The sequence below is a fragment of the Mchenga conophoros genome, linkage group LG22 (assembly GCF_057382185.1).
Source record: "Mchenga conophoros isolate Kocher_MC1m ecotype Shallow Benthic linkage group LG22, M_conophoros_male_GT1.1, whole genome shotgun sequence".
NCBI classification, from domain to species: Eukaryota; Metazoa; Chordata; class Actinopteri; order Cichliformes; family Cichlidae; genus Mchenga; species Mchenga conophoros.
The window spans coordinates 26,299,697-26,316,434 of NC_140546.1; the positions used below are offsets into that span (position 1 = coordinate 26,299,697).

The 16,738-nt window shown below is 41.1% G+C and overlaps 2 protein-coding genes across 3 annotated transcripts in view; one reads left to right on the forward strand and one right to left on the reverse strand.

Moving 5' to 3' along the window:
* dlgap3 (discs, large (Drosophila) homolog-associated protein 3) overlaps positions 1–1,725 on the forward strand; it is a 148,724-nt gene extending 146,999 nt beyond the window's left edge. For both annotated transcript variants that reach the window (XM_085261587.1, XM_085261588.1), the window contains one exon: positions 238–1,725. In XM_085261587.1, the coding sequence (XP_085117713.1) occupies positions 238–555 (318 nt within the window). In that variant the 3' untranslated portion in view covers positions 556–1,725. The remainder of the gene's footprint in view (positions 1–237) is intronic.
* A 9,164-nt stretch (positions 1,726–10,889) lies between these two features.
* Positions 10,890–14,768, reverse strand: LOC146549569 (tissue alpha-L-fucosidase-like). The gene is made up of 8 exons (XM_085262854.1): positions 14,207–14,768; positions 13,913–14,047; positions 13,379–13,516; positions 13,179–13,284; positions 12,809–13,009; positions 12,342–12,532; positions 11,840–11,939; positions 10,890–11,753 (listed from the first exon to the last, which is right to left on the reverse strand). The coding sequence occupies exons 1-8, from the start codon at positions 14,545–14,547 to the stop codon at positions 11,619–11,621; spliced, it is 1,347 nt and encodes a 448-aa protein (XP_085118980.1). The 5' UTR covers positions 14,548–14,768; the 3' UTR covers positions 10,890–11,618.
* Between the last annotated feature and the right edge of the window lie 1,970 nt (positions 14,769–16,738).

Consider the following 16,738-nt stretch of genomic DNA (forward strand, 5'->3'; position numbering starts at 1 on the left):
TGAGATGTTTTTTTGCTGATTTTATGTGCTTTGTCGTTATGTTTCGGTCCGTGATTCTTCCTCACTTGAATTTTTGCCCTTTATGTTGGATTTTCTTACCTTTTTGTTGGGTTTTCATCCTCCTATCTCCTCTTGTTTTTGCATGGGATTCCTTCTACACAACCATACAAAACCATATTTTTTCCCCCCTCTCGGTTAATCCACTGCCTGTTCACCTGATCACCACGACTGGGCTAGGAGGACAAGAAGCTTCCTCCACCCTTACCAAAGAAGCCAGCAGGTGGGGTGAGTGGCAGCCTCCGGGCTGATAGCGTTGGGGATGGGGTTGCTGGAGGTGGAGGAGGAGGTGGGTCAGGGGGCCTGGTGGTGCCTCGCGTCGGTGGGCACACCCTGCCCATCAGGGAGAAGTCAATGGACCTCGGGGACCGTCAGAGGACAGAAGCGAGGAGGCGGCTGCTGCAGACCCGGCGCACTGCCTCCTTCAGGCAGAACTCGGCAACAGAGAGCGCCGACAGTATCGAGATCTACATCCCCGAAGCCCAGACTCGACTCTGAACACCGAGCTGAGGTGTTTCCCTCCCACCTTCTCACCCACCCTCACCCCCTGCAAAGCTGGCCAATCTCAGTCTGTCTCCGAGCCCAGTTTTGGATCCGCACGCTGTTAATGCGCTACTCCCCTCTAGCATTTCCATCGAAATCAGTTATCATACTCATTAAACAAGCAATGACAGCCATCGTAGTGTCTTGAAATTTGGATATTTTACAGACACAGAGGCCTAAACGTGGAATGGTAGCTAGCTAGCAGACATTTTTAAGTCTTTTTTTTGTTTTGTTTTTGATTAATATTATGGCTGAAGACAAACAGCAGTCCACTTTTATAACCAACCGAGGTTCACGCAGTAGTAGCATGCCTGTGCGTGTTTACCGAGCACATCTCCATCACTGAAAAATCAAGGGCTTAACAGATACAAGAACTCATACAGAATCTCCCTGTATGGATGCCGTGTGCAGTAAAACCTCATCCTTCTTTGTGAGGTTTCTTAATCACATACAAGATGTGTCCATTCGCTTGACTGATGCTACCGGTGTGGATGAACAAACATGGATGAATTGAGCATCGGTTCTAATGCCCTTAAAGTCAGATGGCTGGCAAACCCCAAAGAACATCCCTCCCAGTCGTTGTCAGCCAACTACAGCTTGCACCTTTCACCCAGGTGCCATCTGTCCCCGGCAGCACTCAGTCAGAGAGTATGAAATCACTTTAAGTTTCTCTCTTTCGTTCCTCAAATCCCGTGTTTTCGTTTGACTACCCTCAGCATTCAGCAGTCAGGCTGTTTGAACGGGCAAGTGCTATTTGTACATAGAGTGCACAGTCATGTTTGCCAGAAGGAGCTTTTGCAGTGTAGCATCACAGCCTTGATGGCTAGAGAGCACTGCAGACATAAAATAAATAAAAAACTAGGGGAGAGAAGCTGTTTGCTTCTTATGTAGTCCTTCTGAAGTTTCAAGCGTTCAGGGGTGGGGTTTCTGTGAGCTTTTAGAGGAGAATATATTTTCCAAGGCTATACAGGACTCTGCTGAGAAAGCCCCCTTTTTCACTGTGAGACTATAGCACCACCAAGTGGTTAAATGAGGACCCAAACTAATAACAATGGTCTGTAGGAAGTTCTCGCCACTTCAGTCAGGAATTAACAGACACCCCAATGAAACAGCCATGACGGAAGATGGGGGGGTTTTGGGTGGGGTGGGGCTCTTTTTGTTGTTGTTTTTCGTGCTTTTTTTGCACTTAATCAGTGCTTTCCCTGGCGCGCAGTACATTTTCTCTTCTCTTAGAAATTGTTTCAGTGGATTTCCCCCTACTGCTTAATTAAGAGGGCAGCAGATCGCAAAATAAAAGAACCGTCAAAGTCTTCAGCAGAATCTGCTTGCCTAACTCGAAGTGCCGTCCTCTCAATCACACAGAGCCCTGATTACAAAGAAGGGATGATTTCTCTGAAGGGAAGTAAACAAAAAAGAGTGGTATTCAGTGAACAGCAGTGCCCTACGAAACCTCCCCAAAGAGACATCAAATACAGGAAACCGCCGAGCTGCCAGACAGAGTCTGGCAACTGTGGTGAAATTAGCTAATACTTGATTGAGTGGACGTGTGCGTGCTTTGTTTCTCGTTATTGACTTCCTGAAATTCTCTTCTCTGTGGTCTCCGCTCTGAAAAGTGTAGCACGATTTGAAGAGTTTTTGAAGGGGGCCTCATTTGCAAATCTACTTCATAACAGATATTTCTGATACAAGTGTTTTGTATGGATGTTGCACAGAAAAATGGCATGTGTGTGTGAATGCACTGGAATTAATGCTTACACAGGGCTGCGAGTCACAAGGGACATGTGACGAAGCCCGGCGAATACTAAAAAGTCCAAATCTGCCATTTTGACGATAGAAAAAAAAACAAACCCACACACACTTAAATTTGAAAAATCTTTTAGCATGACCTGTTTTTTCTTTTTTTCTAATATTTGGATGGAATGTGTTGGAAAAATGGGATATTTTATTGGGAGATGTATATTTTATAATATAATCCACATTTCTAGATTAGTAGAGATTATTGAGTACAGTATATGTACGAATTTTAAAAAAAGCATATATCAAATGTGAAATTCTACAGTATTATTATGATAGATTATAGCATTGTGTGATACTACAGTTGTGTGGCATATCCAGACTCAGTACATGTGAAAAAGAATCTCAAATGAATATTATTATCTTCAGTGTGTGAGTCAGGTTCACAGGGTATAACTGGCAAGAGTGTTAATTGCCAAGTGTGAGCCTCCTTAGGCCTACTGTATATCTTCTTCTGTGGTTCTAATGACATATACTGCTGTATCCCCTTCCTGTATTTCCTCTTTAGAGCCAACTACATGTGCCTAACCAGCTATATGTGGAGGTTTCCTTTGAACACAGTTTACAGTATATAAAGAAATGTAAATAGAAAAGTATAAAATATACAGAGAATATTGTTAAAGAAACTCTTTTTACTGTACTGACACACCATCTTTGATCTCCCCCACTTTCACTTGCAATACCCACACAAGACTGGCAAATTCTATTGATGTTAATACTGCATGCTTTATTACAGCTTCCTTTAGCAGAATCTAATGGGATTTGTTTTTTTGACCGATAAAAGGAAAGCACTTTTTGTAGCCTTTTTTTGTGATTTCAAACAAAAACAAATTGGTAGGATTTTACACTGTCTTTGTACAACGATCACATCCTCGGAGGACACTGATGTCGATGTCCTTGAAAACCGCAATCGATGTTTCGGTTCGACTCCGAGGCGATGCGCTTAACAGCCTCCATGTGAAACGGCCGATTTTATGTTTAATTCATTTGAAGGCGTGCGGTTCAGAGAGCGGCCTTTTTATCCCCATGATCCTCTCTCCCTGAAACTTGACAACATTTCAGCTGCGTTTTTGACCCAGCCCTCATGAAACAAAGCACAAAGACCTGCTTTATTACTGTAACTCCACTGTGAAGGACTCTTGACTCCATCCTCGCAATCCTCAAAGCTACATTCAGAGGGATGGCAAGGTCTTTCCATTATGAGTTGGCCTCGAGGGGCTCCAGGAATATTTAAAGGCTTTGTTGGATATTTATCCACAGTAGCAACAACTACTCCTACTACTTTGTCTTCAGTTCTCGCTGACATTCTCCTCTATTGTTTATCATAATTTGAGGTGTTAGCCAGCCACCTTGCCTTGTGATAACAGGTCCACTGAAAACACACTTCTGGTGGTTGTGATTTCCATTCGTTGTTCGATATCTGCACAGTACACTGGAGTTGTACAAACATGACCTGACCACTCACCGACACAACAGACAGACTGCTATATGAACCTTTTCACCTCTTTCTGTAAGTGCAAAAACCCCACGTGGACAGCCAGATGGATAAGCCAACTCTCAGTACCTCAGTTTCTAGCAGCAGTGTCTCCAATCCCCAACCCAGGCCTCTGTCCTCAGGGGATTCTCAACCAACAGACCCTGAACATACAGCGTCAGACCAGCCCTGCAGGAATGTTGTTAATATTCTCTGAAAGTGTGGAAATCACACGTCATTTGAGCCCAGATTCTCTTTCAGCCATTCTCCGAGACTGGAAAGCGCAGCGCGGTAACGTGCAGGTGCTGGCGATGGAGGCGATCGTAGCCGATGTGCTACGTGTGTGCATTTGCTGTGTGCTGTGCATCTGCAACAGACTGAAGGTGTAGGGGTGTAGTAGCAGCAGATTTGAGTTTTAATTTTACATTTCTGTGAGACAGAGCTGCTCTGGAGGAAAAAGCTAAGTCACTGAATTAACCCTCATTACGAGAAGCAGAGGGGGCAATTTTCTAAAAACATTTCGTTTGTGTCATTATTCTCAGCAATATTTAAAGGTGATCAAATGTGTGAAAAAAAACTTTTTCAGACAATTATCAGCATTTGAATACTTTTAACCAACAGCAATAGGAAATATTTGCTTAGCATTAGCAGTGCTAGGATACAGGAGAGCGAATTGGAAACCATTGGAAAATAAGATCAGTGTGGAGAGATATGGAGGCTGTAACATTATTCAAACTCATACATCAAACTTAGCTTATTTAAAGAGGTGGGGGTTAATATATGTTTCCATGTTTTGGTCCTATATAAACTGTTACAGTGGTAAAAGGCTATACAAAACAAAAACTGAAATAAGCACTGGTTTCTGATGGTTTTTCTGTTCTTGGCTCCGTAGGATATAGAAGACATCAGGTATCAATATGGCCATCTCAGGTGCACAGCTCATGGCTGTGAGCACAGAAGCCCCACCCACCTTCAGTTCAACCCTTCTGTTTGCGAGAAAAGGCCAGTCAGAGGAAAGTTGGTTTGTAGGAATTTGAAGCTGAAACAAATGAGCAGACAGGTTGTATCAAGACCCAATATATCATCAAAAGATCAAAGCTCTACTAGTAGAACTAAAATAAACACATTTATTACATACAGAATTGTTTTTCAAATGTATATGTGGATCCAGCCTACTGAGACTGCTAGCAGTTACATATAAGCGTGCTGGATTGCATCAATTCTTCTCACGTACTCGTGTTTAGCTGGAAATTTAAGTTCAGACTAAGGAATTAACAGAGGTGATTACAGTCTTAATACACTGAGTAACTATTCCTGAAAAGCTGAGTCCATATCTAATAAAAAAAAATGTTTGCACGCTTCCTTAAATGTTCTATGTTGCTTCCTTTCTGCCTCCAGAGCAGCTCAGCGCCAAGCAGATGTTTAACTGAAACTCCAATGTGCCTTTAGCACTGAGGTGTACTTCTGTATGTGTGCGTATTAGCACTGTAATGTCGCTTTACAGTAGACACGGTTAGCCATGCAGATCAGAGAAAACTGAGCAATTACTGTGTAATTAACAAAAATGATACCCTGCCACCGTCGTGTTTACAACAATGTAAATACCTGTTACCAACAGACGTTGCTCTTCTCAATATTGCACATATTGTTATTACGTCATGATTATTAGTATGATTGCTGTCATTAAAATGGTTAATAATTGCCATCCCTTCCATTATTACAAACGGTGTTGTTAGTCACAGCCATGGGGTAAACATTGTTCTATATTCAAGGATGAGTCTTGTGTACAATAACAAAACAAAAAGAAAAGGTTTAATATCTAACGAGAAAGTAAATAAATCGCTGCTACTAAGGAGATGGAGTAGAGGAAGAGGAAACTGAAAATAACTCTGGGAAGATATTTTTCTCTGGGATCACGGATGGACACTCCCATGCGGGGTGAGATCACTGAGAGAAAAGTAAGCACTGAACAGGTGGAGCGAATAGAAGACCCAGACCTAAGACCTTCTTTCTCCGTGTGCTTTTACTCCACTCTGAACTCTTAGTGCTGCCACAACAGAGACGAAACACAGACTTCAAACTGATAAGACGCTCCACTCTCTGTGTTCTACTCTATAATGTAGCAAAAAACACAATAGCCCCCTCTTCTCCTTCTCTTTCATGTCTCACCACGATTTCTAAATCAGACGGGTTTGACACATTAAGCTTTTCTGTCTTTAAGCTCAGCTTTATTGTCGTGCTTACTTGTTTTATACACGTTCGATTCAGTGCCAAGACAGTATATTGTACAGTTAAATCATTAAATGCTTTTGTTTTGCTTTATTTGGGGGTTTTTGGGGGTTTTTTCATCCTATAAAGAAAAAGAATTGACCGGAGCATATAGCAATAGAGATGCCATAAAATATGAACTTTCACATTGCCACCAGTGAGTACACAACGTGCATGAACACAGCGATCCGAAGACGTGCTGGACGGCGGTGGAGGATGATGCCCGGTGTACATCCTGATTCTGTTTCTTGTGTTGTGCTTCTCATTTTGTACATACAAATTGATTTTCTGGATTTCATAATGACTCATGGGTCTGGATGTGTCGAAAGGAGCACGCCTGACAGCGCTGAAAGCCCAGAGAGATGGCACACTGTGACGTGGTTTACCCCAACACAGAATGTAACACTGTCAACGTTGTCGAAACATTTTCTAATGGCTAATATTATTACTATTAATATGATTATTATAAAGCTATTTTAGCGAGGTAAATGAGTGGGTGCTGCGTCTTCTTTGTGTGTGTTGATTTTTCTGATTAATGACCAAATAAGTAGGTGAGAATATATAAAGTGCATGTCACCCTAATCATATTTCATCGGCCTCGGCCTCACCTCCTTCAAACCAGCAATGAAAGACAGGAAACAGTCTTCTGACTTAAATGGATCTGCTAGGATTACAGGATAAGATTGATGCAACTCATCCAAAAAATCGAAATGTGAAAATGACATTGTGCCTTACGGGCAATTATGACATGGTCTTGACCTTCGCAGTTGCCATGCAACCAGGGGCGGATCTAGAGAAATTTTCTTATGGTGGCAAAGAAATCAAATGGGGTGGCAAAATCAAAGCCTTTTTTTTTTTCAAACACATGTGCAGGTGGTTACATATGGTTAAAATAATTCAAATGCAGTAAGTATACACGTTTTTCATATAAATATAGTCTATAACTTAATTATTGTCTGTAGCCCACATAATTACACACTTTAGTTACATAAAACATGTGAGTTTTGATCTTATGTACTGTATAGCCTGTATAATAAATAAATATGTAGCCCAATAACTATAAAACCCAGAAAGCTACACAACATGGGGCGGTTCATTTACAAACACAAGTCTAACTTAAGTTTCACACTGTTTTTTGTTAGAAAACAATCACATTGTTACAGCTTAAATTACACAAAATGTCAGAAATCTGCACTGTTATGAACAAAAATTTAAACCTAATTTTTCACGATTTGTTGGATGAACCCACTGAGGTCTGAAATACAACCGGCCATTTTTGACTCCTTTTGAGTTTACGTTTGTATTTCACCCTCAAATTGTTTCATTTTATTTTTTCCCCTTGCCTCGTTTGGTATCTTTCTTTTCAGCTCAACTGAATTTAGTTGTTTTTTTCACTGACATACTGCATTAGTATTACTGATCTGAAATCACACAAAGAACTTAAAATCCTAGTAGTATTTCTTTACTGTAAAAAAACCACAGACATGTGGAGTAAATTTTTATAACTTGAAATGCAAATATAAATTGTACATTTTGTAAACATATACAACAATTTGCAGCCAATAGACCTGACGTTTTTTTTTTCATTTTGTACAACCATTTAAAAATATTAACTAAAAAACTAAAATGAGAGAACAATCAGGTGTTGCAATAAGATGCCCCACAAATGATGTGTGCCAGTAAAAACAGGAGAACAGCACAGGGATAAACCTGCAGGCCTGACAACAGGAGGTGTATCACTCCGCTGGTTTTCTACTTAGTGACAGTGTTTACCTTGCAAATGTGCCTCTGTGACATTAATTAGTGCCCTCACTGACACACAAAACAAAACGACTACACAACAGAACAACTACACAAGACAACACAACACACTTATACACTCCACACTAAACGTCACAAATCTCCCACATCTAAAAACTCTCTCGTTCTCTCTGTCTCGCTCTGTCTCGCTGCGTGGCTGCAGCCTGTTTCTATGTCAGCTTACATCAGTCATGTGATTTGGAGGTGCAGCGTGTCCGTGGACCACAGAGGGTTAATAACACTCACCTTCCTTCCATTTCCAGACTGTAACATCCAACCACCCATGGTGTTGTTCAAAATGTGCTCTGGCACAATCATAAACATCACTTATGATGAAAAAAGCCGGTCCTGCTATGGGCTGAACCATTTGTTAATGATGGAGGGGGGAAACACTATGCAATATATTCAGTTTTAGCATTTATATTAACTGTTGATTGTAACTACGCTCAAACTGTTAATGCTATCTTATTTTAATAAACAAAACTGTCATATGGAAAACTGGGGTGGCACTTGGGGTGGCAAGGGATCATCTTAGGGTGGCACTTTCCACCCCATGCCACCCTTCTAGATCCGCCACTGCATGCAACCAGTGGAGACTCCAAGTCACAGGCTGGTTTTGACATAAATAGTCTTTGACTCTTGGGTTATTCTGAAAGTCAGATGTCAGGAAGAGATCTGAATTTTTTTACTGAATAAATTTGTGCAGTTTGTGACTATTGTAAGCAGGGAACCAACCAACAAAACATGGGTGGGGGTGTCTAACTTCTGAAAATGTGTGTCTTATATGGGAAAACTCCCAAAGAACTTTAGCAACAACTTTTAAAAGAATCTAACATGAATACAAATGTGATAACAGGAGAATTAACCACCTAGGACCTGGCGTCCACATATGTGGACATCACATTTTGGGTTATTTAGACCAAAATACTCAATTTTGCTCTACAAGGGCCTGATATCCACTTACGAGGACAATATACTGCTACTGTTCTACAAATATCCTCATATGTGGCTCTCGTTTTCTTAGAAACAAAAATCAGGTAAAAAAAAAAAAATCTGGTCATTCTTTGTTTTTACATTCATTGGGTCCCAATATGCCCAAATATCAAAGAGAAATCAAAAATGCATGACGTGGAAGAGTTCGGGTCTTAGGAGGATAAATTGCCACTAATATATTTATATTTATATATACTGTATGTAAAAGACAAACGAAGCCGAGTAGTTCTTGGATTTGATGCCCATCTTCGAAGCAACCACTGCAAGAGGAAGTTTACAAGTTCATTACCAGTGTTGGTCAAGTTACTTGAAAATAGTAATTAATTATTAGTTAGAAGTAATTACTGATTAATTATCCAAGAAAGTAATCTAGTTACTTTACTGATTACTTATTTTCAGAAGTAATTAGTTACTTTATTACTTAGTTACATGATAGACAACCTGAATACGTAATAAACAATAGACCTTTCAGCCCAATTCTATTTTTTCTGCATATTTGCAACTGCAACTTTATTCATCAAGCAAAAATTAAATTATATGCAACATTCTCTGACTTGAAGAAATTTGTTTAGCATTTAAACCTATTATCTGTATATTCCAGCATATAAAATAAAATGTTTTGTTTTTACATTCACTCTTTCAAATAGATGCAAGTAAAACACAGCAAAAAATAAATAAAATCAAAGATTCAGCGCCACTAAGTCCTATCATTCTCAGCAGGAGTGGGGCCCGGTGCCACAGCGGTCATGTCAGTGGGGGGGATCCGGGGGTTTCTCTATGAATTTCACATTCCTGTGGTGGCTTGGTAGATGCTTGTTCAGATTTGAAGTTTAATTTTTTGCTCTAGAAAGAAGTGTACAGCGGACACTAATGTTTTTGTCACTTTTTATGGAATAAAACTCAAAGTAATGTCAGTACATCCACGCTCTAAACGCTGCATGGTCGTACTCTCTCTCCCACACTCCATATTATCCTTGTTGATCTGCACACGTCTGTTGCTGCCACGGGTGTCGCACGCTCTTACATCATTGTCATAAGAAACTCTCACAAACAAAATCACGGTTTAATAACACAGTTACGCAGCGTGCTTATGGGAAAGTAACAGTAATCTAATTACTTTTTCGCAATATTAATCCCTTACTTTACTCGTTCCTTGAAAAAGTAATCTGATTACAGTAACACATTACTGCCCATCTCTGTTCATTACACACGGTCGCAATAGTCTCGGCAGTGATGTGATTTCCCTTTGTGGGATTAAGGTGAAGTGGAAATGGAATACATTTTCTGAGCTTTTTAGTAGTTTTAGATGTTTTAAAAAAAACATTTTTTCATGATGAATATTTCAGATTAAACTCAAGAGTAAATCACTTTATAGATTCACATCTTTTTGCAGCATTGATGTATTAACCTCGACAGCACACAGCTAAAATGCAAAGTAGAGGTCAATGATAAGGATTCTCCAAACCGATTTTCCATTTTTCTCGCGTCCGTCACCGCCTGAAAGCATTTATAATAGAAATTCTAAGTAGACCAGATAAACCTATTAAGAAAGCCTAAAGGAGAGGACAAAAACAATTTAACGCAATTTAACGCATTCTCTGTCAAATGCTCAGTCCCTGTGGCCATTCACTTCTCAGTTAAGTGCAAAGTCAGACTGACACATTCAGGGGACATTTTTGTCAATTCGGACAGCCTAGGAATTAAAAGCAGTCAGTGGTTACTTATATATGAATACGGACCTCCTGTGGCACTTCAGGGGTTAGAACATCAATGCAGTCATCCATTAGTACAGATGTCATAACATTATCATGCCCCGCAGGTTTGTTACTGTCAACTGAGGCACTGATGTATTAAAAAGATTGAAGGAGGATAAAAGTACCATTTATGCTTTAGCAAATGCTAAAATACCTGCTTGCTGACTGACTGCATTGGAAGCTTAATAATAACAGAACAATTAGAAGATGAATCAAGTTGTCTTTTATTCCACCAATTTCAAAAGGAGGCAAGTAGAAAAAAATAAGTGCTTTGTATATAATCTGTTAATTTTCAAAACAAACCGCAGGCATAATGAATCATTTCTGAAACGGCACTTAGCCGAGAAACTGCCAGAAAAGCTCCACAAGCTCAACAGCAGAATCCCGTTTTCATTCATAAACACTCTCTCATGACAAAACAAACACAACTGAGACAGTGACAGTAAATCTTTAAGCCTTCAGAGCGTCAAAGCGAAATCACACAAACTCATTACACCGGTATTTTCCCTTCAAGACAGACTGGAAGTTTCCCCATTAATCTAAAATCATTAAAACCTGAGTCGAGTCACTTGAAAATAATTCAACATTTTGGGCGTTTGTAGCTTACTGCAGCAGTCCAACCTTTTTTGCGCCACGGACCGGTTTATGCTCGACAATATTTTCACGGACTGGCCTTTAAGGTGTCACGGGAAAATACAACAAAATAAAACTAGTACCGGTACCGAAAAAAAGAAGATTTATTCATAACACACACATGAAAAGACCCAGGAAAACCGAGTTAACCATAAAAACGATAACAAAATAACGCTGAAAACAGATTAAAAACCCTGAAAACCATACATTTCACACCTGAGCCTCTACTCTCGCAGTCCGGTACCAAACGACTCACGGACCAGTACCGGTCTGAGGCCCGGTACTGGTCGGGGACTGCTGGCTTACTGCACTAAGTCCAGTTCAAGCGTCCATGCCTGAGCAGGAGTGTAAGGCAGCTCTGGCAAAAGGACAACAAGGCCACCACCGGGGTTGACTGGGACCCAAGATAAAGGTGTGGGATTCCCCACCAAGAACACCTGGGCAAGAGATAAAAGCAGATCAATAAAAATTTGTTCATGTTTTTCAACTCTGAGTACAAACATGGACAGCATTGTTTCTTTACCTGTGTGATGGCTGAAGCTTTGGGTGCCAGCAGTTTCACTGTGCTCATCGGGGGTTTGGCTGTTAGGATGGCATAGACTGTCAACCCCTTAGATGTATACCTAGAACAGTGAAGAGCATTACAGTTTTTTTTCTGCATACAAAAATACCAGCACCAAACAAAGGAAAAATCACCAGGACCAAGCAAGGTAACACAGACTCATTGCCTAACTAGATCAATACAGGCGATCATAGCAAGCTTTATTATGCACTTTACTCTGAAAATTCTCAGCTTCCCCACATCGAAACAAACACCATGCTATTTAACATACGTGTTGCCAAGTACAACAGTACACATCCTGTCTGTATCTCCCCGTAACCTGCATTAATCCTCAGAGACGATTAGCTCTCCCACTGCACTAAAACTTTCATACAGTTGACAGATTGTCGATAGACTCATCTTGAGAGTCAAGAAAATACAATGAAAGTGAAGTGATCTGAGTCACATCTCCCTTTTTTCTTACCAAACTGGTACAGTGGTGTTTTCTGACTGCACCCTCCAGGGTTTGGAAGAGTAAATGGCCTGCCCGTTGACCTCCAGCCAGTCTCCAAGACCTCTTAGCCTCTCCTCAAACAAAGGGGGGATCATCCCGTCAGGTGTGGGACCCACATTCAGAAGGTAGTTACCCCCAAAAGCCACAGTGCGGACCAGATCCTGCAACAAAGCAACAGCAGACACAAGAGGAAGCAGGCAATAAAACAGTGTTACATTCCAGATGAGCAAAAGATTACCATTATGGCCTAACCATCAGAAATAAACAGAACAAAAGGACAACACACTTAATTGATTAAATACAGTCATTATGATTACAAAAGTATTTCCTGAAGGCTGCATGCACAAGCAAAGATTAAAGGTATTCTATAATAGCCATATACAAATAAAAACAACCTTAACTTTAAATGTAGAAGCTAATATCTGTGCTACTATCACCTCGATAATCGCAGCCAATGGCAAAAGTTCGTTCATCTTCATGTTTCGACGGTAACCCCAGGAAAGAGTATCCACAGATGTGCATTTCTCCCACTTGTGTGTGGGCAGCTGGCCCGGCGTGTACTTGTCCTCGCAGTTGTAGTAGCCGCCATGTTTACAGGCACAGCCAGCTCCCCATCGGTCATTAGTCACAACGGTATCCTAAGAAAAGGAAAGACAGGCAATCATGAGGACTACTTTTGCTACCTGCAGTTCAATACACCACAGCTAAAATCCAGGAAGCACAGGGGATGTCTGGTTTGCAGCATCTGAACTTTCAAAATAAAAGCAAGTGCACCATCTATGACTACCTTGTCATAAAGACACTCACTTTAACCGGGCTGTCGTTGTAGAGCCAGGCCAAGAATTCGGTAGAGTTCCAGTAGGTGTCAGGTGCTTCCCAGTCTCCGTCAGACCAGATGACTTCAGGTCGATACCTCCAAGGCAACAGTAGAGCAAAGGTTTAAATATACTGCTGGCATACATGTATAAAGTGCGATCAGCTGACGCAACATTTTAAGCACCACAGACCTTACAACCATGTTATAAAGCTCTGGAAGTAGTTTCTGCAGCACAAACTCCTGCGTTTTGAAGCCATTCTTCTTGTCAATGAGATAGAGAGGGTGGAACCACTCATACAAGGAATTGTAGAGTCCATAGTGCAGTGACCTAAAAGGGGAAATTACAGACATTTGTTTAAAAAGGCAATACGTGCAATTTAAATGACATTACTTGGGAACACATCTGATCTAACCAACTATTACAACTGATACACATGGCCGCAACATTTTTAATGATTAATCTTGACCCAACAATAACCTGGTGGTAAAGAAGTTTATGACAAGCAAGTTCCACAAATATGAAGCTTTAAAGCTTTTCTGCATTGTTAATGACACTCGACTGACACGTGAAGAGCTCTGTACAGGCTGATCGATGTGAAAATACAGGAAGCTCTGTAGGAGGAAGGCAGTGGGTTAAAACTGACTGGCCTTTTCTGCATACCAGTGTCAGCCCATCTGTCAACAATAACCACCTTTTTTTAGCATCGTAACTTAAGTTTTTCACCTGTTGCGCACTGCCTCTGCCAGGTCTCCCACCAGGTCTCTGTGAGGACCAGTATCAACAGAATTCCAGTTCCATGAGTTTGGAGACTCCCAGTTAGTAAACCCTTCGTGGTGTTTGGCAGTCAGGACCACATACCTGCATTGACGAGGGTGTGCAAGTAACACAGGGTACATGTACTGTGCAATAATAATAATAATAATAATAATAATAATAATAATAATAATAATAATAATGTGTGTACTGAGAGAAGGTGAGGGTCAAAAAGACGATACAATGTTACAGAGAAACACTCACTTTGCACCAGAAGCTTTGAAAATATCCGCCCACTCATCCGGATTGAAGAACTGCGCGTGAAACTGACGAGCAAACTCTGGGTAGGTGAAGCCTGGTGGGTAGTTCTGGGACATGTAGTTCACATATTTCTGGTCCGGGGGCTGCTGGCCCTGCCAGTGCCACCAGAACCACTCGCTGCCAAAGCCGGGCACAGAAAACACGCCCCAGTGGATGAAAATTCCCAGTTTGGCTTCGTCGTACCATGAGGGCAACGGCCTGGCGTCCAGGCTCGTCCAGTCCGGGGTGTAGTGAGCCGCAGTTTGAGAAACAAGAGCAACGACAACAACAAACACGGTTAGCATGATGACAGACAGGTGAGCTTCCCCGCAAACTGCAGCTGCTCGAATGAGGATGTTGAAGGAGCGTCACATTTACAGTTCCCCTGACTGTGTCCAGAAACGGAACAACACAAAGTATCACTGCACAAAGTCCAAATGTCCCACAGGCAGCTCGGTAATACGACGACGTTTTATATCCTTTCCGTTAAACTGTGCCAGTTTCATTTCCGTCATATGACTCGGAGTCACTATCACGTGGTTGAGTTTTTCTTGGGTTTTTTTTGTTACAACTTTATTGAAACCGATGCCAGAACAAACAGACACCTGCACATGTAAGAATAAAGAAATACGTAATTATTATACCTTGTCTGCTTTATAATCAGATTACTGTTATTTTACTTGGGTATTTGTGCAGTATTTTTTATTGGTAATATTAAATCTTTTTTTTTAAATTAAAGAAATCTAAGAATATCTTGATTTATTCTTAATCAGGAAATTACAGAAAGGCAATTCTTTTATTTTTGTGTTATTTTTCTTCAGTAATTTTAATTTAATGTAATGTGTGTATATGTATTCATGTATTAATTTATTTAATGTTTTCATAAAAGGTGCTTTAAAAATAACGTTCTGGGCGAAGAGTTTTCAGTGGTCACTCCTCCAAGTGACTTCAGTCTCTGTCTGCAGCAACAATAACGGCTCATAACCATCATTAATTATCTTCAAATTGTTTTTGACCAGTGTGTACTGAAACCAGCAAAATGAATCAGTCGTGATCCATCATTATTCCTGTGTTCTCGATATGAGTGGTGCTGTATTGATGGCTCTAGTTTTGCAAAACACACACACACAAAAAAAACAACAACAAATAAAAACAGGTCACGATCAAGATACCATTATAACCTGTATTTTATAGACAGAACACCTGACAGATGTTAAGGTAAGGGACAAATAAAAGTATCCAACATCTGGAGGCAGATTTCTTTTAATGGTTTTGAAGATGACTGAATTATCTGAGGAAGATGTTCTCTGCACATCTGATTACAAAGAAATAAAAATCCTGATCTGGCCTCAAAACAAAGTGTGTCGTTTTGCAAGTCATAAAAACTTAATAATAAACTCGAGGAAACATATTTCTAAGGCATATTTTCTTTAACTTTCTTTAATTAATAACGAACTGCTCTACAGTGGACAGTTTTCTTTTGGAATACTGGGATGTCGAATGGGAATATTCCAGTTCTTTACTACTACATTCATGTCTCCAAGTCATTCTCGTTACTGCGCGCAAGCTCCGTCGTGGAGGACTCGATCTTTGGCTCCTGTTGCACCTCACACTTCATGTCCGTCGAGGTGTCCGTGTGTTCTTGGCCGGATGTGTACTCGGCTAAAGCTTCCAGCCCTGCCGCGATGAGGACGTCCTCTCCCTGCGTCTTGCGGCTGTAACCCAGCCTCTTCAGGGTCCGCCGGGCAGTTGCGAGTGAGATGGGCTTCTCCACCCCGCTGCTGTTGTACATGGCATGGATCTCCTCAATCGTAGCCTCGCTGTTGGCTTCCACCAGCCTTTCCAGTCTCTTCTCTCCGTTGTCATCCACGAGCCGCTTCCTTCCACACGGTCCCCGCTGACTGAAGGTTTTCTGCCTCTGGCACCATTCCCTGTAAACTCGAGACACCGCAGTCTTTGAAAAACCCAACAGGTTCACTGTTTGCGAGATGCTGAGCCCGCCGTCTCGGGCTCCCACTATCATACCCCGCTGAAACTCACTTAAATCCCGAGACTTGCCCATCATGGTGCACAAACGGTGAGAAGCGCTGCAGATAGAAATACTCATTCTACTTCGGTGGTTTTCGGTACATTAGGCTGGAATGAAGGCTTATTGTCGCCCTCCTGAGTTGCATTGGTGATTTTTCGATTTTTGCTCTTAAAATATGCATAAAGTCCCCCGGGAAATCAGCTATGCAGCCATACTACCACCAGGCCCACCACTAAAACTAACTCATGTGTTCATACACACACACTTAAGCTAAATCAGCAGAACTTTAAAAAGCTCATCAGACTCGTCCTGAATTAATGAGAGACAGTGATCACAAATTAATCCACTAATTCACAGGATGATTTTGTGACAAATCATCTCTCCCATTCAACATTATCATCTTCGTCAGAAAGGTGATTTATACTAGCTGTGACCTAGAGGATTCTGCAAATCGTCATCATTTTATG

What these genes read in the sequence shown, in the direction of transcription:
- LOC146549569 (XM_085262854.1), bottom strand. Translation starts at nt 14,547, where the DNA reads ATGCTAACCGTGTTTGTTGTTGTCGTTGCTCTTGTTTCTCAAACTGCG. An exon ending in TTCAAAGCTTCTGGTGCAAA is followed by an intron (nt 14,048 to 14,206) that starts GTGAGTGTTTCT and finishes TCGTCAATGCAG; the next exon opens with GTATGTGGTCCTGACTGCCA. An exon ending in ACAACGACAGCCCGGTTAAA is followed by an intron (nt 13,010 to 13,178) that starts GTGAGTGTCTTT and finishes TCCTTTTCTTAG; the next exon opens with GATACCGTTGTGACTAATGA.